The 21,334-nt window shown below is 55.9% G+C and overlaps 1 protein-coding gene across 1 annotated transcript; it reads right to left on the minus strand.

The window, feature by feature from the left end:
• Positions 1 to 1,161: 1,161 nt before the first annotated feature.
• On the minus strand, positions 1,162 to 9,784 carry rai1 (retinoic acid induced 1). Its single transcript, XM_088936837.1, has 4 exons — positions 4,562 to 9,784; positions 4,218 to 4,311; positions 3,819 to 3,868; positions 1,162 to 1,451 (listed from the first exon to the last, which is right to left on the minus strand). Exons 1-4 carry the CDS (start codon positions 9,782 to 9,784, stop codon positions 1,443 to 1,445), a joined length of 5,376 nt encoding a protein of 1,791 aa, XP_088792963.1. The 3' UTR covers positions 1,162 to 1,442.
• Between the last annotated feature and the right edge of the window lie 11,550 nt (positions 9,785 to 21,334).

A 21,334-nucleotide genomic window follows, 5' to 3' on the forward strand; every position in this document is an offset into this window, starting at 1 on the left:
ATCTTATTAGGACCAGTTTAAAAGCCTCTCCCAGCTCCAGGTGCTGCTGCTCCGAAGAGACCTGCAGACACCGGGCCCCCCAGGACCAGGAGGGAGAAGCCACCCAGACTGCTGCAACTCCAGCTAATCATCTGGGCAGATCAGTGCAATGAAACCCCACATACTAACATGGTATCAATGACAGAAATATCAGAGGAACAATATGTGCATATTGTAGGAGTTTATTCCTTGGGCTGATCTATTTTACAAAGACATGAGGTACAAGAAAAATATCTTCACAAAATGTGCCAGCTTTCCCAAAAAAAAAGAAAGAGGAACCCAACCAATTTTCAAAGAGCTTTTAACTACAAATGCACTTGTGCAAATCTGTGGAACGGAAATATATGAAAATATAGAGCTGAATAGATTCCGCTATACAAATGTGCCAGTTTGAGCTTCTAACATTGTGACAATTCTGTATATGCACGTTGAAATACATATTGAAAGAGCAAAACATTAAAATATCCAAATATCATCTTCTGCATAGAATACCATACACAGTTGCAGACAGCCCCACCGGCATCAACTCCAGTGTTTTTCACCACTTTACCAAGTGAAATAATTGTTAAACGAGCTTAAGAGACGATGCTTTCAGGTCCGTTCAACACTCGTAGGGTGTGAATACCTTTCTTCTGAAGCTCTACAGTGTTCAGTAGGACCAGCAGAGATTTCGCTGTCAATTAGTTACAGATTTGTAAAAAACATTTATTACACTTAATCAATTCGTGAATAACATTGCGAAGGTGCCGCGACGTACGTCTGAAACTGCACATTGTGTCTATTGAAATATGTTGGAAATGTACATTAAAATACATCCTTCGATAGAAATGCGTGAATTCCTAAATATGAATATATTTTAATATAGAATATGTATGTCAACATTGAAAATCACAACGTATTCCGGAGTATGTACGGCAGGGGGAGCCACACTGAACGTCTTCACAGGTTCGTCATTGCCTCTATTCCGCAGGTAAAAATTAATCAAAACAAAAAAATATATCATATTTATAATGGCACATTCTTTTCTTCTGCCCTCCCCCCAGTAAGAACCCTAAACAGCTGTTTTTATTTGTTTAAAGTCTCTGTAGCCATGGCTACACAATGTCTCTTTTTTTCCCTCGATTTTGTTTTTGCGGCGTGTCTGCAGCTCCGGGTGACCGCTGGAAGCTGTTCCCAGGAGAGAGCCCAGGCAGACGGAGAGGAGAGGGCGCGGAAGGGGCACGGCGGGAGACAGGGGGAGAGGGACTGCCCTTGACGCGGTGGCGCTGAGGCTCCTCTCCAGCCGCCGTGCCGAGCCTGAAACCGGAACCCTTATCGACTTGTCAGCACAGGGATGGGTGTCCATTGACTCACTGCATAGAAGGAGATCTCCACAGGACCGGCCGCCTGCGCTCAGCTGGTTTTCACAGAGCCTGAGAGGGGGCAGAAAACAGACGGTCTGGAGGGTCGGCCCACACACAGCGGACCCCACGCCTTCCGTGCGTGGACACGTGCCCCGGAACCAGACCCAGACCCAGACCCAGACCTCGACCCGCCCGGATCTTCTCGTCACTCGTGTGTCTGCGCGAGAACCGAGGCGTACCGAGCTCCACGCGCGAGGCACTGTGACACTCTCACTCCCCACTGGGCAAGAACATAGTTAACAGGGAAACTAACGGCACGTTTAACACTTCATGAATCAGAGATTAACCTCGTCCCAGACACGGGGTGGCAGTGCGCTTCTCTGCGGCGTTAGAAATACAGGTACGTGGTGTATTCCGCGTCATCACGCCGGGCTCACGGACAGAGCGCCCCCTGGCTGCAGGGTGGCTCTCCGGCTGCCGCTGTCCCCGCAGTGAGGGCAGTGGCTCTGTCTCAACAGCACGGCTCAGGCTTTCGCCAGCACTCGCCGTCTGCCTCCGCTTTACGCTATCGGGCGCTACAAGCACGACAGGACCCTCACGACATCACTTCCCCTGGCTAGTAAGTGATGTGGCAGCTGATGGTAAAATCGTTGCCGCCTCCGTTACATTCTCGGAAGAGAAAAACGGACGTTTATTTCGTGTTTTACTCGCCTTTAAACCGTTTCTGCGTGAAACTCGGATATCTCTCCCCTGCCCTGTGTTTGTCCTAGATCCCGCCGCTACAGAGACCTCTGTGTATATCTTTCTGACACCTCGTTCCGTGGGAGGTGTCGCGGCGAGATTGCATTGATCTCTGGTCAAGCTTTAGCCCCCCCCCCCCCACTGTCAACCCGGGCAGGCGATGCTGTTGTTCATTCTGCTTTGTCAGTCGTTTCCCTGGTGAATGTCAGCCTGAATTCAGACTCTGACCTTCCTCTCTGCGCTCCCCAGCGCAATTCCCCGTCTGGCCAGCGGGGGGCAGGCGGCACAACGCCGAGCGCTCGGAACCTGACGCCGCTGTCTGCGGGCCACGCCGCCCATTTTTAATAGCCCGTGTATTGCAATGCTCTAAAAACATGACACAAAAAAGCACTTACAGTGTGGGAACTAATTCTAGAACTATTCGTCATAAGCTTTATCTAGAAAGAGAACGGAATAGAGATGTGCTAAAAAGTCTGGGCTGTCAGTGCCTTTTAATAATGATCCGACCTCACCAGTCCATTACCTTTCTACAGGGACAGGAACTAGAGAGAAGAGATGAAAACCTTTGACCTCTTCATCAATTTACATCAGCACACGAAAGAGTAAAACAAATACACAGGATGTAGTCTATCGCCCATCCATGTATTTTCCAACTGCTTCACCCAGTACAGAGCCAGAGACGAGCCAGAGCCCATCCCAGTAAGCACTGGGCACATGCACTCCCTGGACAGGAGGCCAGACCCTCACAGTACAGACACCGTTTTCCCAGAAGCCAGTGAGCCCAACAGCATGGCTCTGGACTGTGGGGGGGGGCAGGAGCACCCAGAGGAAACCCCCGTGAACACAGGATGCCACCTGCATGGAGTTTGCATGTTCTCCCCAGGTGGGCCCCTGCGCTGTGATGCTATAGCGCTGAGCACTGCGCCACTGGACCAGGCAACACAGCTAAAATGGTTCAACCCCCCTCCCCCCCTCCACTGGTCCACTGAAGAGAGCAGGGAGGGCGCAGAGACATTGATCGGGGTGTTGAAGTCAGATTTCTGTCTTCATTTCTCCCAGGCTGAGGTACTGCTGAAAAACAACATCTGCGGCAGCTATCTGGAGCTCTTTCAGTGTCTGAGCCATTTTAAATATGCGGTCCTTGAACACACAGCGCATTCAGATCCTGTCAGGCTGAGCACGCAGGTGCTACAGTGCTCTAGCACTTACAGCCCGATAGTGCGTCAGCACACCAGTCGCATGCTGTGCACTCAGATAAAGGCGAGAATTGCCATAATTGTACAGCTCTTAAGAGCGAACGTCTCTGTGAATTTAATTAGCGGCCTGTGTTAACGTGAATGTCAGATGAGCACTCTGCAGTCAATAGCTGGTGCAGGGCAGTGAGGGTCTGCTGTAATCCCTAGAGGCACGAGCACACGAGCACACAGCTCTACTGCTTCATGCACCACATCCAATCATCTCCTGTCCGCCAGGGAAAGGAAAGACTCCGAAATGTTGGGAAATTCAGGGTGCCCGTGACCCCAAAAGTGGGAAGCAGAGTTTGGTCTGATTTCAGAGCCGGCACCGCTGGCAGAATGAGCCTTCCGTTGCAGTGTTGTCAGGAAGAATAATCTCAGGCACCGTTCTTCCTAAAAATACTGGATTAATCCACAAATACTTTACCTTCTGTCCTTTTATCATAACACAGTCACTTACCTTATGCTTTGGACATTTCAATGAAAAGTTTTCTTCTTGTAAAGAGCAACCTAAAACAACGAGAAGAGAGTCTGAATACCAAGCCAAACAGAAATACACTCCCACCCGTGTCCAGCCCCTGACAGAGCTGTTGGAATCTAACTTCCTCCGTCGGGCTTCTTAGTCAGCAGTCTCATGTAGCGACTGAAGGATGTAGGTCTTAGGCTTTGAAATACTTCAAAGGCCGAGACGGAGAAAAGGACTGTACAAGGTGTGCATATCAAATACAGAAGACATCACAACGCTTTCAGATCAGCAGATACAGGGACATGTGGTCCAGCTGGCTAAAATGAGTCACTTCGCTTCCAGAAAGCACATGTACAAACACACACGCAGGCCTGCTAATATTAGAGCTCTTACCCATCTCTTTGGCACAGACATAGTGGAATTTCTGAGGGCATCCTTTACTGCAGCAGCCCACTGACGCACCAGGATCCTGGCACTTCAGGCAGCACTGTGGCAGTAAAACAAAGGACAGCATTGGACATGAGGATTCTTTCATTTGGCATCGCCTGGCACCCTGGCTCCTTTGTCGGGAGCCCTACTGCATGTCGTGTTTCTGAGGTCTCTGCCGCGCTAGGCCTGATTTAGCAGCAGTGGTGCCGTGTGCGCGAGTCCCATCAGGCGGTGGGAGACGCCACCAGTGAGGTCGGCACTCACAGCCCCAAAGTCTGGGCAAGCCCCAGGCGCAGAGAGAGACTCACCGAGGCGGCGGCGCCGAGCGCGGCTTCCTGCAGGCCGTACAGCTTCCCGGAGACGAGGAAGACCCCGTTGGTCCAGACGGCACAGGCCTCGTGCACCCAGTGCTCCTTGGCCTCGGCCTCCAGCTCCAGCCTCTGCAACGCCGCCCCCCCCCCCTCCTTCGGCTTGCCCGGGCCCGCCTCCCCCTCCGCAGCTCTCCGGTCGTAGCCCTGGAACTGCTGCAGCTTCCTGTAGCGCTCCCTGAACTTGGGGCGCAGCACGCCGGGCTCGCCCGCCGCCCGCTCCGCCCTCCTCGGCCGCCCCGGGGCGCCGCTGCAGCTGGGGCCCTTGTCGCCCTCCGGCCGGGAGGGGGGACTCCGCGCTGCGCTGCAGCTCAGCCTGGCTCGGTCCTCCCTGGGCTCCAGCTTGCACTTGAAAGACAGCGTCTTGCGTGGTATGCTGTCTTCGGGATAGTAGGGGCCGCACAAGTCCCCCAGCTCCCTGTAATTTGCTGGCTTTCCGCACAGGCAGCAGGTTAGACACCTGTCAATGAGGTTTTTGTTGACCAGCGGCCCCTGCAGCATGACTGAGGAGTTGGGTATCGCCTTAGCAACGGGGGCAGGGCTTTTCATCTTGGCCGAGCTCTTTTTTCTGGCCTGCAGGAGCAGAAACTCTTCCTCGGGCCTGTTAACAATCGTACACAGAGCGGCAAACTCTTTGGAGCTGTCAATGTGCACGTATGGGCTGAAGAAAGGTTTGTTTTCGTTCTTCTGCGGCTTGTACGTGACGTATTTTAAACGGATCTCCGGCTGTTTCTCCTCCACGACGGGAGCGCTGGGCTTCCTGTGGCCGCTCCGCCTGGCCTTGACCGTGCTCAGGTGCTTTCGGTTTCGCCTGTTGGGCCCCGTCTGCTTGACAGCTTTGGGCTTGTCTGAAGCCCTCCCCTGTCTCGGTCTGCGCGTGCCCCTTTTCGCCGTGCTGGTGTCGGAGGGGCCCGTCGGGCTGCCTGGGAGTTGCCCCGCGGAGGGGGGCAGGGCAGGGGCCGGGGGCAGAGCCTGCTGGCCCGCGGGGGCAGAGTCAGGGGGGGGGAAGGCAGGAGCTTTCCTCTTTTTCCTCCTCTGCTTCAGATGCATTTCGTGGTTGTTCTTGATCGCCCTCTGCTTCGCCAGCCTGGGCGTGGTGAGCACAAGGCCCCCGGACCCCAGCGGCCCCTCAGGCGGCTCGACGCCCTCCCCCGCCGCCACTCTCTTCCTCTTCGAAGTGGGGGCTCTGGCGAAGCCCGCGTGCTGCGCCCCCGTTGCGTTGGGCGCGCCCCCCTCCTCTCCCGGGGCCCCTGCTGCCGGCTCCACGGGGCCCCTGTTCTCCGCAGCCTGCGCTGCGCACGGCTCCCCCGGGGGGCTCGAGGAGTGTTTCTTCGCGCCCGGAGACGTGATCTTCTGGACCAGCGCCTCATACTTCAGGCCCCTGCCCTTGCGGGGGGGCAGGTACTTTGTCTTGGCGGGGTACTGAGGGGGCAGGCAGTGGCCACCACTCACGTCAGCCAGGGGGGTGTCTTTGGAGAGGAAGTGCTCTCCCTGCCGCAGCCTCTTGCTGGGAGCCTTCACGCCCCCTGGCTTGTTCTTTAACGGGGCCTGGAAGCCGTCCCCCCTGCCTGCCTTCCCTCCTCTCCGCTTTTTCATGGGGACAGGAGAGAGGCAGCTCGCCTTCCTCTTCAGAGGGGGGCTGACCTTCTCTTCCGGCTTGCAGGCTGGGGGCTTTATTCTGTAGACCACGCTGCGGTGGGATCCCGCCAGGGTCTGCTTGGGGCTCCCGCGTGCCGCCTCTTTCTGGAAGGAGGCCTTGTGCTTCTTCGTGTCCTTCAGCTTCCTGGGGAGAGCGCAGGGCGTCCTCTTGTCCTTGTGCTTCAGAGGCTTCTCCTGCGCTGGCTTCCTTGACCTCAGCACCATGGCTTTCGGGTCTTTACCGGGCGGAGCCGGAGGCAAGCTGGAGTTGTGGTTTTCGTCCTGTGGGCTGCTCTCACTCAGAGTCTTCTTGCCCTTGAGGTGACCTATGACAGCTGGCTTGGGGCCTTTCTGCTTCTTCCACTTGATCTTGGGGAGCGTCTCCTTTGCGGCTACTCCCTTTGCGAGCTTTGGGGCCACCTGCCTTTTCAGGTGGATGCAAGCTTTGGGGGCAGCCAGGGCCGTGAAGGACCTGGTGCACATCCTGGAAGGGAAGCTCTCAGGAAAAAGCTTAGTTGTCTGGCTGGACAGGTCCTTGTGCGTCACGCCCGTCTGATCTGTCACGGTCATGCTTTTGCTTGAGGGCATGCTCATCTCTTGAGGGGTGCCCGGCAGCCCCTCTCCAACCCCGCTGGAGAGCCTGCGGATTCTGACGCTTGTGTGCATTATTCTTCCCGATTGGCTGCTCTTGTCCTCTGCGTGCTTCCTGTGGAAAGGCGTGAGATGTGCTGACGGCGGGGGGGACTCAGCCTTGGTGGAAGGTGTCACTCCATTCGGGCCGTCGATGCGGGGGTCTACCTCCTCGTCGCCTTTCTTCGGCGAGGGCGGGGTGTCGGCCCAGGAAGGGGCAGAGTGCATCATCGACTTGCCCGGCAGCTGCGGAGAGTCTGGCTCCAGCACCACGGCGTCGTGGCAATCAATATGCTCCCTCACTTGGGACAGAGGTGTTGCTTCTTCATTAAGCCCCGGGAAAGCTGCCTTAGCAGGCTGCTTGGAAGGTGAGATATCGCAAATGACTGACCTCCTTTCGGAGCTCGGAAAGCCTGCGTCTTGTGTCTCTGTGGCGGCAGCAGCCCTGTTTACTTGCTCCGGGGCTGGGCTGCCGATTTCCCCAGACTCCTGGGTCCATGTTTTATTATTCATGGCCTCCTCAGAGGACGGCAAGCTATCCTCTCCCTCTCTTGCTCCAGTAGCTCGGCTGGAAACGACAGAGTGCTGCTCTTCAAAAGCTTCCTGCTTCTCTCTCTCGGCTGCTGGAAGCTTCTCCTCAAACAATCCGCTCCTGGAATTAAAATGCGGAAACTCTGAGTCGTCCTCTTTCATGGTTAAATATTGATCTTGTACAAGGTCATTGCTCCAGCTGAATGGAACGGTTTTCCCTGAGGCGTCTGAATCGGTGGGAAACTCTGATTTATATATCTCTGCCTCCACATCAGAAACCATGTCAGTCTTGCAGTTGAAGTCTGAAGGACTTGATGGCTTCTCCCCACTGCCTCCGTCATCCGGAACGTATTGGTTCTGCAGTTCCTGATAGATCTGCTCCTCCATGCTGCCTGGGTAGCTCTTGCCTGCCAGCGCCTTGCTGATCTTCTGAAACAGGGACGGGTATTTGTCATGGTCGGGCCAGCCTTCCGGCTCCGCCGCGCGGATCTCGGCGGCTCCGTCTCCATCCGCCGCCAGCCGCTCTTTCGGCTCCTCCCTCTCCTCGCCCGTCTTCTCCAGCCAGGCCGACTCCTCGAAGTTCTCCTTCAGGGAGTCCTTCAGGCGCTGGATGTCATCGGGGGAGTTCTGCTCCGGCTTCAGGGGACTGGGGACGAGGGCACCTTTGGGAGACTTCTCCTCTCCTATGCTCTTGAGCAAGGTGGCGAGGTTCTCCCCGGCCTCCGCGCTCGGCAGGCTGTGGGCCGAGTCGTCAGACTTCGTGGACAAGACGTCGGGGGACGTCGCGGAGCAGGAGGACACCGTCTCCAGCGTGTGCTGGGAGTTTGTAGTGGGCTGGGCTGGGCTCCTGCTTTGGCCACAGTAGTAGTAGCTCCTCTCTAACTGGTCTTCCGAACTGCTGGAATATTCGCCCTCCTGCAGCTCCGTGTGGACGGACTGCGGCGTGCCAAACGGTTCGGGCACAGGCGTGGCCAGCTGGGCATCTGGGCACGATCCGTCCTCCAGGGCTCTCAGCTGGCCTTTGAAGTCCTCCGTCTTCTTCTGGTTTCGTTTGCTGCTCTTCTTGTTGGCCACCATGGCCTCCGTGAGCAGGAGCTGCTGGACGTTGTTGGAAATGTTCTCCACTTGAGACGTCAGGGCGTTGAGGCTCCACAGGCTGGGGTTGGACAGGAGCTTCTCGGAAAACCGGTCCTTGACGGAGCCCGTGAAGCTGGCGGCCTGAGGGTTGAGGCTGGGGGAGGCGTGAGAGTGCGGGGGCATCAGCAAGCTCTGCTCTCTCAGCCCGCTGGCGGAGGAGGAGGAGGAGGAGGCAGCCCCCGTCGTGATGGGAGGCTGGCTGTACTGGAAGGACTCAGGATTGACCATCAGGGGCGAAGGGGTGGAGCTGTAGGAAGGAGACCTCCCGACAGACCGGGCCGGGGAGTGGCTCGAACTGGGGCTGCAGTTCTGGTAGTACTGCTCAGGGGACCTGACCGAGATGTCGGAGAGGCAGTAGTTCTGCGGGGGCTGGCTGAAATGTTGGTATTTTGAAAGCCCGTCCTGGGCGCCGGACAGGGCCTGCTGCTCGTAGCCGGCCCTCGAGGGAGCCTGCTGGTACGTGTAGCTGCCCTGGGCTCTGTAGCCACTCTGCTTGATGCTGCTGCTCCCCAGCTGCCGGTTGTACTGGGAAGTTGGCGGCATGGCGTAGCTCTTGTAGCAGTGGGGCGTCTGGCTGCACTTCTCCACGGCCGGGTAGGAAGGCGTTGAGGAGGAGAGAGACTGGGAGTGCTGGGGGAAGTGCATGGGCCCCTGGGTGTAGGTCATGGGGGACGGGGAGGTGTCCTGGGGCAGTTTCGGTTGGGGGTGAGTGGTGTAGACGGGGGGGTTGGGCTGGGTGGGGTGGGCGCACTGGCTCTGGGAAATGGGGAGCAGGGTCTGTTCGAGGTACTGGCCCCCTCCGGGCCCGCCGCCGGCCGCGGGCTCCAGCCGCCCCACCAGCTCCTGCTCGTACTGGGGCAGGTGCGTGTGCGCGGAGTCCTCCCACTTCTGCGGCAGGTGCCCCTCGCTCATGTACTGGGCCGGGTACGCTGAGCCCAGGTGGCCGCTGTAGCCGCTGGCGGAGGGCCCGCTGGACAGGAGCTGGCCCGGGAGTTTGGTTCCTTTGTACTGCTTATCCGCGGGAGCCGAGCCGCTGCCGTAGGCCGGGTAGGCCTGCTGGCTGTAACAGTCTTTCGTCCCCGCGGCCGCGAGTGAGTGTGCCTCGTAGCCCTGTCTGGTCTGACTGTGATGATGTCTGTAATTCTCAAGGCGTGATAATTCATGTGTCTCCTGCTGGTAGCACTGCTGGTTGCCATGGAAACCACTCCGTTCTCTGAAGGACTGCATGGCTCCGGCTTGGGCTCCTCTCTCTACAAACAAAACACAAGAGAGAGTGCTTACTTCCAGCTCCCCGCGCTCGTATGCTTTTATTTACTTCCCCCCACACCTTTTCTGTCTGTGATATCGATTGACGTGAAACTCTCTTTGGAACGTTTGCGGGTGTCATGTCCTCTCTTCAAGAGGGGCGAGCTTGTTTCCTGCTCTTTGCTTTATGGGCCCACACACACACGTGTGGTGCTCTTCTATTGCATGACTCTGAAATACCTTCTACCTTGAAACACTCATTATTGAACTGACTAGTTTCTTTAAAGGAAAAAATACAAGTGAGCATTCTAAGCACAAAAATTAATTCATTTGCACCGAAGCGCAGAAGCACTGAAGCACGCAAGCAAAGCTCCTGACTAGGAGGAAATGTTGTTCCCTGTTGAATTCGAGATGCTTTTGTGATGAGGGCTGGAGAAACCTGGAGATGTAGTCTGCCACAGCAAAGCAGAGTCATCTCTGTTTGCAGCACAAGTCCGGAGTCCCAGGCTGGTTCGGGCTGGTAACTGCAGCGACATGGCAGAAAAGTGTGATTCACAGTCGCCATCGCAGCGCCTTCACCGAAGGACGAAGTCGCTGGGAGGTTGGGGCCACTTTTAGACATGACGAGAGTAGAGGCCAAGACAACATCGTTATCGCTTGGGCAGTGGTAAAGAAGTAAAATTCCACTGTCTTCTCTTAAACCGAGGGTGTGCGTAGTAAGAAATCTACATGTTCTGAGACGATGAATATTAATTAGCTCTGGCTGTTGCAGAAAGTCAACCTGTCTGCAGAGATTTCTGATCCTGTTCTGTGCATGTAAATCGGCCGTGGAAAGATGTTACAATTACTGTATATTAAGGCTTTGGCCACTGAAAGGTGTCTGTCTGCCTGTCTGTCTAGCTGGCCTTATCTATTCATTTTCTCATGGCTGAATCCTATACAAGGTCACAAGGGAGCTGGAGCCCATCTCGGAAAGCAACGGGCACAAGGCAGGGCGCAGCCAGACGGGGGCACAGTCCAGCGCGGGGCACACAGACACTCACACCCGCACCAGGGCCAGCTGTCCCAGACTGTGGGAGGAAACCCACACCAGCACGGGGAGAACATACAGTATAAACTCCACACAGACAGCACCCCGGGTCTGGAATCGAACCCAGTTGGCTAGCTTCCTCGCTAGCTAGTTGGCTCCAGTGCTCTGATTATCTTGCAGACCCGTGAAAGAATAAACAGTGCAGTGTGAACGAGGGCTGGTGATGCACGCGAGGGGAGACGTGTGGAAATGAAGAAGGCAGGAGCACCACCTCAATCCCCAGAGCAGGAGAGTGCTCTCGTTCTAAATCGACCTCTCCAGCCTGCCCCTCACTCCCTGTGCTGCTGTTGGATATTCTTATCTGAACTGCTTGCCTTTTAGGACCTGTGGGAGGCAGCTGATCAGGAATCATTTTGACTCTGCAGACAGAGTATTGCATTTTGTTCTTAGCACTTCAGTACTGAGCCTGCTGAGAGATACAATAAGCATCGATTGCGTTCCTCTTATCTGTCTCTCTTTGCTGTGCTTTCTGCACCTGCTGGGCCACCGCACTTCCTGGTTGATAGCAATATGTGTGGCAGCGCCCTGCTGTCCGCTGGTATAGCTGTGCCCCCAGTCCTCTCCAGATTCCTGCAGCCGGGACATGCTGGTGACTTCCTGTTTACGTGCCAGACTGTGCAGCCTCTGATTTTGTCAGATAAATTGATTTTGCACAGGTGCCCCTCAGAGCCTTGGCATAGCCCAACCTGGGATGTGTGAGAATGAAGAGCAATGCTATTTTTGTCTCAGTACTGACCGTAATCTGCATGATATTCTATTGTATTTCATTATACTGCAAGATGAGCGTGATACTGTGTCCTTTTGGAAGGTAAGATGACTGTTCAGTAGGATACATTTTCAGACTCTTAAAATCCCAAATTGAATTAACTCACAAACATGAAACGGTCGTCCTTTGTGGAACAGACATAAATGGACTTTATATGCATCAGGTATTACAGCTGATAGCTGACAGCATTCCAGGAAGATACAATCACTAAGTGCTGGCTTCCAGTTTCACCTGGCCTGAAAGCAGGCTTTGAACTCACACAGTGTTTGAGCCTTGGAGTCTCGAAACAATCAAGTTTCACATCACCGAGGCCGAAGTATGAGAGAGCGCATCGGTTCAAACATGCAGTTCAGCTTTTTGGGATATTCCGGTCCCCACCGTTCCACAGCCTTGCCCTGCCCAGCTCAGTATTGCTTCATTAGCTGCTAATTACTGCAATTATGCACAGTAGCGGAGGAGTGCAGTCCATCACAGCGCTGGCGCCCCAGCCCGGGAGGGTGGCGAGGGATGTGAGCAGATCCCTGGCTCAGAGGGAGGCGGAATCCGATCGTTCTGCTTTATGGGAGATAATCCGGCACGCACGGAATGCGGCGGCCTCGCCTGATCCCATCATCCCTCTGGCAGCCTGAGATGGGATTTATCCTCCTCTGCCTCCCTCCCTCCCGGGTCTCCGGCGCACCTCCCTGCTCACAGCGCAGTCGCCTGCTGGAGCTGCTGGGTGGGACTGGGAGCACAGAGCTCCTCCAGGGCCAGACACAGCCCAGCACAGCTCTGCCCTCGTTTTGTACTGCATATTTACGACCTTGGAATATGCTAATTCTGATGTTTTTATTTAAAGAGCCTGTTCTAAATGAGATTGCGTTTTCCCCCCACTTTCTTTCCAGCGTGTTTGTATCATAAAATTACAAAATGATTCTAGTTGGATGTGTCACACAGCTTGTTTACTCTCCAGGAGTATTCTCTGGTCCCCACATCATTTGCAATTATTATGAATTTGGTTTTGTTTTTGCACGGACGAAGGACTAGCTGCTGCTGTCGCTGGCTGACAGCACCTGCCGCAGGAGCGGGGAGAGCTGGACCGATCCCTGCGCCTGGCTTCCCTGGCCGGTGCAGACAGCAGGGCTGCAGCTGAGAAGAGGCTGATCTGAGGAAGAGCGTCACAGTGCTCGCACTCATGGAAAGGCTCTCCTTCGAACCCGGGGCAGAGTTAAGAGTAGTGCAGCCCCAGCCACCACCAGCGCAGGTGGGCAGTGGCAGCAGGGGACTCAGCTGTCCACCCCAGCGGCCAGCGCTGTCCACTCCGGACCTCAGGGGTCAGCACTGTCCACTCCAGACCTTTGGACCTCAGCGGCCGGGGCTGTCCACCCCAGCTGCTCTCTGGACCTCAGCGGCCGGCGCTGTCCACCCCAGCTGCTCTCTGGACCTCAGCGGCCGGCGCTGTCCACTCCAGCTGGTCTCAGGACCTCAGCGGCCGGCACTGTCCACCCCAGCTGGTCTCTGGACCTCAGTGGCCGGCGCTGTCCACTCCAGCTGCTCTCCGAACTGTGTCATCGAGCGCCAGATTGTGAAAACAACATCCAGCACATGCAGAGCCCCTCTCCAGAAGGTGCTGTCAGCTCCCAGCACTTCAGGGGTTCAGGTTACTTGTAAACCTGTATTCAGAACTCGAAACACAGTTTTATTTTGTTTCTAAAGGTCTAATTAAGCAAATTGCCAGTGTGACTGAGTGATGGAGTAATTGAAACCGCAGTAGGAAGGGAATGCGGAAGACAGCGGGACCGGGGCTGGGGAAACCCCGGAGACCGGAGCCGGACCGGGCCGGGTCACCAGTCCCTGGACTGGACCTGAGGGCAGGCTGTCGGCCAGACCTGAGGCTCACCGCAATCAATCACAGAACTACAGAGTCGGTTCTGGAGAATTAGAACAGTAGAGACATAAACGGGAGTAAAAAACAGGGCAAATGATAGTAATTGAACAAGCAATAGAGAGAAAATTGCTGTCTGATGTGCGCCAATCTAATTACGGTATGCTTGTAATTAGTGTTAAGTATTTATCTTTTAAGTTAAGGAATTCATTAGAGGATTATTAATGACCTTCCTCTCTAGTTGTGCAGAGTACACCGAGAACATGGCTGTTCTTCAGCAGTGCCTGGCCTGGGGGTGTCTTTTGCCCGACGCGCTCCGATGCGTCATCCGCCAGCGCCGCCGACTCCGCGCCCGGGAGCAGACCCGGCCGCCCTGTACGAACACCAGGCTCGGGACATGGAGGCCGGCTGCTCGGGGGGGTGGCGAACTGGGCTGGGAAAACCGGGATCGCTCCCAAAACACCTCCTCCGTTCGGTTTCGCACGCCGAGAGCGACGCCACGCAGGGCTGTGTGGCACCGGGCGCGATGGAGAGGGCAGGTGCCCGGGGGACAGGAACAGCTCGGTATTCAACAGGGGGGCACTACCTCATCCAACCAGCAGGGGGCATCTCATCAGCCCAGCGGACGGCGTCGCTCAGCGGTACTGAGTCCTGCTATACAGTCCTGTGGTTGTGCCCTGCACACCACGAAATGTGGCGCACAGAATTAGACGAGTGAAGGATTAATTGAGCTATTAGTGTCAAGAAAATGTACTGGTACATTGCTGTTTCCATTTGTGACTTTGTAGGGCGCACCTCAAATTTCGTTGTGCCATGGAGAGTAAGGTTACGGAGTTAGCGGGAAGCGTTCTTATTGTTTTACATTCGTGTCTGGTTTTCCCCAGCCTGCCTGGTGCCAGACTCGCTCAGAGCGGCTCCCAGCGAGCACTCGGGGCCGGAGAGCGGCGGAGCGCCTCCACCACACGCACACAACACCAGCGATCAGGGACGCTTCGCTTCCTCCATAACGGCAATTGATATTCCAGACACAGCCAGGGCTGCTCATACAAAAGCCAATGGGAGGCTAGAGGACCAGCTCAGCGACGTGTAGGGATCACAGGAATGTTCTTTTTCTGAAGTGCAGTCAGATGAGTCTCCCCCTGACAGTGTCAAGGTGTTCGGGGCATTGCTGCTGTTACAGGAAACGGGCAGAGCTCCTCGCTTCGCTTTAATAAACGCAGCGCAGCACTAACAGAAGCCCTGTCAGGGTACAGGCCGGCTCCCTGGGCGCTACCTGCCGGCCCAGGTGGGTACCCTGCGCACCACGTGCTCGGTGCGACACAGCAGCCCCCGGCCGGGGCTCGCGCGCCCTGACCGCTCCGCTCCCGCACGCGCCGGCTGCGGGCGCTGTGCGGGAGCGGACAGACGAGCCGGCAGCACCGCTAGACAGCGCTAGCGGGGCTCCGAGCGGGCTGGCCGGGCAGGAGTCGTGTGCTCTTCTGAGAGCTGAACCGCCATCCCCTGCTAACGAGCGTTTCAAAGGGAGTGACACATATTTTAGTGTTGTGTCTCGACCCTGTATTTAATAAAGAACGGGCGTCATGCACCTTTATACCGCTCTCACGTTTATATGCCCACAAACAAGGCTTCTTCACGCAGTGTGATTCGATTTGCTACAGGGCTGATGGAAAGCCTATTTAAAATGACAATCCTGAATCAATGCTCCATTGGACGATGGATTCTGCTGCTGCCCGATGGTTGATAAGGGCTTTGCACACGTTAGCACGGACTAAAATCGACACCTCCTGCGCCCAGCAGGCGCGGCCGCTGCAGGCGGACAGTCCGGCCGAGGCCGTTTCCCTCACGGGATTAAGATAGTCTCTACCAGCTGCGTCCCTCTCTCTCACGTCCGACCTGCGGGGCCACCCCAGCGCCTCGAGAAGACCCCCACGGCCGCACGGCGGAGCGGCGGGACGCGTCAGGCAATCACAGAAATGGCGGGTTTACGGGTGATCTCAGTGCGGGGTGCGAGGGGTGTACCCCTCCAGGCCTGTGGGGGCGAGTGAGCTTCCCGGTCCCCAGGGACAGCTCGTGCGCGCGGCGTGGCGGGACGAGGGAGGGCGCGAGGCTGCCTTGGCAGCGCTCACACACGCACCGGTGACATACTGCACACCTTACAACACAAACTAACTCACAAAAACCAATGCAGTGTCACGGACGCATCGTCCTGCGCCATTCGCGTTGTGTGCTGCAGGTACATGCGGGACGAAGGGCCAAGACGTCACAGCCCTGCACGAGCGCGTCTTGCTGCACACGCACGGGGGCACCGGGGCTGCGCGCGGGAGGGGCTCAGGCCGGCCTCGCCGCCGACAACATCCCGCCCTTTCCCCCCAGAACAACTTTAAACCATCGTCATGAGTTACAATAATCAAAGACATCGTTGGGCAGGAGGGAGTTCGGGTCCGAACCTCTCGCGGGACGCCTGAACCCCGGACTCTGGACCGGAACCAGGGGTGGGACAAGCAAGAGCGTCACGTTTATTCGACGATACCGCGGGGCTGTGCTGACCGGGCGGCGTGAGGCCCGCTATTCCGAGACGTGCCGTGACGTGTTCCCGTCGAGTGTAAACAAACGCGCCTCCGGGTGTGCCGGTTTTGCCGGCTGTGGCTCGACTCGACTCGACTCGGCTCGGCTCCAGACCCGTTGCTAAACCGTCCAAGCCGAGGACACACGGACGAAGCCCAGAAATGGGAAATGAGCAAGCCTGCCGCTTCTCAGGGGTCGGAGGGGACAGGCCCTGGACAGGCCTCACGGAAGAAGGAGCAGCAGGGAGCCGCGCGAATTCAGGTGAAGGGTTATTCCAGGCTGAACAGCAGAGAGAGTGTTTCGGCTGTGGAGCCTTCTTCAGTGGTGTGGCTCCACAGCCGAAACACTGTGACTCTGTTCTTGTCTTTTCAGTATGTATCGAACTTTTACCTGCTTGCCCCCAAGTGTAGCAGTGTGCTCACAGTGGATCTGCAGACATGCTTTTAATAGTTCCCACTTAATCCTAGTGTTATTCTTGATGAATTTACTTTATTATTGGTATAGGTTATTAAATCATGTACAGTAGGTATCTGGTATTTCCTGAAGGTTTATATCTCGACTGGGGCGCTGTGGAGAAGGGCCTCCTGAAGCGACAGCAGAGTGATAGCCAGAGTCTGCACCAATCAATGCTCTTGTATCGATTGCTCTTGCCGGGTGGAAATGGAGTGGGGGGGGGCAGCATGTTGCATGTTTCCTTCCTCAGTGCGGTTTTCCCTCTTCCCTCCTCGGCTTCCAGGCTGGAGAGACAGACCGGATCTATCCGGACGGACTGCGCTGCGGATCTGGCTCCCGATCCTGTCGGCGAGAAGCCCAGGGGACCGGGGCGAAGGGGTAGGGACACGGCAGCTCCACCTACCCCGGCTTTTACGGGACAGAGCGGCTGAGCTGTCTGCCATCAGCTGCTCCGCGGGGAGCCGCCTCTGCGCTCCGCGCTGTTTTGTAGTTGCCTTTGCCTCCTACATTTCAGCAGCTGCTCTGCATTAAGAGCTCACTGCTCCCAAAGTGCAGCATGTTCGCCAGACACCAGTGTATTCCTGTTGATAAGAAGGCTGTTCCAGGAATGGGAAGGAGAGGAGGGGAGGGGGGAAGAACTTGACTCCTGCATTTTCTGTGGGCTTCAGGAACGGTGCTCATCTGGCTTTGTCCAGGTGACCAGCATGTTAGCAGACACTCTGGAGTTTTTTTCGTTGACATTACTGTCCCCCCTTCCCCCCTCCCCCCCCCCCCCACTTTGCTGGTACTTCCAGTGCGCTGATTGTCACTTCAGAACACAAGGCTGCAACACAGAGCGCTTTAAATGCTGAAACCTGGCTTTGTTGACATGGAGACGCTGAGCAGGAGAAAGTGTGGCGCGCTCCCTCTGTCCTCCCTGCGGCGCGCCGGGCTCTGTCAGTCTGAGCCGTGCAGAGAGCCCTGGGCACCCCCAGCCCGCACAGCTGCTTTCACTGAAATTGCCTGTGCGGGAGTCAGAAAGCTTTACTTTCTGAAAGCATTCCTTCAAGATCAATTCTTGTGTGTGCGTGTTTGAGCCTTTTTTAAACTCTGGCTGGGTTGCCCAGGCTTTTGCAAAAAAAAAACCAAACCTCCTTTGTTATTTTTAATCGTGCTTCCTTGAGGAAGGAAATCTAATTGTAAAAAGGCTGGGCAGGCAGGCGCACGCGCACACGCAGAGGAAACAGGTTTTCAGGTGTCAGTCGGGTTGGTGTTTTATAGGGGAATTAAAAAAATCCGTGCAAGATGTTCCTTTCTGAAGCACAATCCATATGGCAATTTGATTTGGGTCAAGTGGACCTGAGCCAGAGCGATTATAATTGGTGCTGTTGTGGCAGGTAGGAGTCTGGGATTAGAGAGAAGACATATGCACTGGAAAAAAAAGAAAATGCCTAGGATGTCTTGCAGTGTCTGTGCCTGAAGAATGTGTTTTGCAGCTCAGTATGCAGGACCACATAAACAGAGAGTGCACTACAGGCTGGAGCAGTCCCCTGGGATAGCAGGTGTCTTCGTAAGGCTGCTCTCTAGTCTGAGCTGCTGGCAGAAAGCTGTGCTGCTGCAGGGCTGAAGGGCTCCAGGAGCTCCAGCTAGGCTCCTGCTCCGAACCGGGAGTGGATTACCGAAATCAGCTGATTATGCAAAGTTCTTTTTATCAAGCATGCTGGTCGGGGGAAGACGAGTCATGTGGCACTGGTGTGCACTGTAGCTAAAGCTGTTTTGTAACTGGAAGAATGAGCTGGAAAAGCTTGAGTCGTTCAGTCCTACGCTCCAGTGAAGCAAAGGGAATTTATTCTTTGATCAGGGTACCTCTGTGCATAGTTGTATTCCTACAGAGTTTATTCTGGGTATCATTACTGAACTTTTCCCTCGGAATGAATTTGAGCATGAAGCCTTCTTTTTTCTTCTTTTTTTTTCTTTAAACACAATACGTTTGGGAGGGAAAAAAAGAAAGAACTTCCTGAAACACAACCCCCTTAGCTTTTGGTTGTATTATCTGAAACCCACTGCAGGCAGACTTTATCAATAATATTGGCCAAGCAAAGGGCCTGATGACACGCGTGTCTGTGAGGCTGTATGCTTTGGTGCCCCCAGTAAGGGCACAGTCATTAATTTCTCCCTGTGAGGCGGACAGGTTTGCTCTCATTCTCGCGCCGCGCTGTGCTGCAGTTCAGTTTGGCCGGCTGGTGAAGCAGGGCGTTCGCGGTGTCACTCACGGCCGGCCCCCCTCCAGCGCCGGCGACTCCCCCCGGCTCAGCGTGTCAGGCCAGGTCTTCACATCGCCCCGCCCGCGCTGGCCACCTCCACCCCCAGCCTCCGCCTGTCTGAGACACAGATTAACCTTTCACCCCCCCCCCCCGCGACCCCTGTCACGCTGACATCGCCATAGCAACCCCGCCGAGCGTGTCTTGATGTACAGGCCCTCCCGGGCGCTGGGCAGGGTCTCCATGGCTGGCCCCCCCACCCCCAGCGCGCGTCCAGAGCTCACGGGGCCCGTTGGCAGCGATACACTGGCATAGGTGGGTAATAACCTGGAAAAATAAAAGTTCTTCCTGACTGGGTTGGGGGGCGGGTATAAAAAGAGTGGCTTGGTCGCGCGATGCAGGGATGAGAGCAGAAAAAAAATGAAGGCTTTGCAGATCTCCAGGCCTGGGCGTGCGTCTCCCTGCTCTGTAGGCTGTACCCTCTACAGGTGGGGATGTTCTTTTTACTGGGGCATCTTTAGATGTCGGGCTCCCACAGCATCTCAGAAGGTGCCCTTGATGTTCCTGATCTGCTGCGTTCGAGCGAGATCTGTGTTCTGCTTCCCAGCGGTGTTGCTTTCACCTGAGCATGCACGGGGATTTGGAGAAGACAGTCGTGAGTTATTAGACTGTCTGACATTAAGAGGGCCTCTGGCAGTGAAACATTGATGAGATGTATGAAGTAGTGCAGGGAAAAAGGAGCATCCTTCAGCAGCCGAGAGAGGGAGAAGGGTATATTTTATCACAAGGGCTTCACTTTTTTTTTCCTTTCTTTGGCAAGGCGCCTTTCCACTAATAAACACGGGCAGCAAACTGCGGATCTGGTGTGATGCGCTTGTGGTTGGGGCTTGTCACAGGTTTGCTGTGAATCGAGAGACCTTTCAGCACGTACACAGCCTGTGAAGCAATCTGCATGCGAGTGTGTCCTGTCTTACTGTAGGTAGGGCTGCGTCGGGGGGGGGGGACATTTATCAAAGCTTATGGCTTGCTGTCATGTGTCACGCGGGGGACAAAATACAGCAGAGGGAGCGTTAATGCAGAAAAATGCATACAGTATGCCATAAATAATTAAGTTTGTAGAGCTGGCTTGTCCTGGCAGGGCATTCGCGATTTTGAAACCGCGGGGTTACATGTGAAGAATTCCCCTGCCTCTCTGGCCTGGTGGATCACTTTTATAGTGTCTTCCCCACACGGTGCCAGTTAGAAAGAACCACCTGCAGCCCCTTGTCAGCCACGTCAGCGGTTCCCATTCAGCCTCCAGGTGACCTGACTGGCGGTGTTTGTGCAGCTCGGCTTGGGTGCTGCGTTTGAAAGCCTGCAGCCCGGTCTCTGTCCTGCCGCGGGCGGGAAAGCAGGATGGAGGGGGGCAGTTAGGGGACTGTTCTACCCACTGAGCATTGCCAAGTACCCCTGCTAGGATACTCGGCCTCATGGGGAGCTCCTGCCCAGTTGCGTGTCCAGACGTGCAGGCGGTGAATTGAAGAGCTGCTCGCCCCGGTCTCTACCAGCTTCTGATTCGTCTGATTTGTCTGCTGGCTGTCAGAGCTGTTGGGCGTTGCAGGGGGACGGCGGCCCCGCAACACGCTGAACAAGCTTGATTTTTTTACATTTGTAAAAAAAAAAAACCTTCCCACCGGCAAATGCTGACGGATATTTTCCATTTCATGTGTTTTTCCGCTTTGTGCTTCACCCAGAGGAAACGAAGGCCCGGCAGCTCTGGGAGAGCGCGCGCGGCCTCGGCGGGCCGTGCGACTCCACGTTCGTTGCGGTGGTCACGTCGTGCCCATCCCAGCAGCCGCTCGCTGAAATGCCAGGCCTGAAATGCGGCACTCGGCTTTTTGCAGGGTCAGATCGCGTGACGGAACCGGTAGCTGATCTCATCGCGTGTCCATGGCACGCAGGGCGTCAGCCACCAGCTTTCTTTTTCATTTCCTGAAGGAGGCCTGAACCTCCCCAGCGAATCCTTCTGTGCTGTTCTGTCTGAAGGCATCACAGCACAGCCCCGGCGGAGCTCGTGCACCCCATGCTGGGGTCACCGCCCTGGCGGGGACGGCCCCAGGTCAGAGAGGGGTCAGAGAGGGTGATGAAGGCGGGGGGAGGGCCCGCTGGCTCACGGGGCTCTTGACTGACGTTGCTGTGCGGCTCATGGCTCAGGGCTGGGGACGGGAGCAAGCTGGGGAACGGGGGACGGGAGCCGGGAGCGAGCTGGGGGACAGGAGAGAGCTGGGGGACGGGGGCGAGCTGGGGACCGGAGCCGGGAGCGAGCTGGGGAACAGGAGAGAGCTGGGGGATGGGGGCGAGCTGGGGACGGGAGCGAGCTGGGGGACAGGAGTATCCGGCAGGAGAGAGTAGCGCTCCTCCTCCCAGCCGATGGAAAGTCACAGTGAAAAAGCACCTCCAGCTCCTCAGCCTTTTCCTTTGCGAAGGAGGACCTGGACCAGCTCATCCCTCACTGACGCAGGCACGTGCCATTATTACATTAGCCTGCCTAAATGCCTCTAGTTTCCCTAATTAA

The sequence above is a fragment of the Atractosteus spatula genome, chromosome 18, assembly GCF_055471065.1.
Source record: "Atractosteus spatula isolate fAtrSpa1 chromosome 18, fAtrSpa1.hap1, whole genome shotgun sequence".
Taxonomy (NCBI): domain Eukaryota; kingdom Metazoa; phylum Chordata; class Actinopteri; order Semionotiformes; family Lepisosteidae; genus Atractosteus; species Atractosteus spatula.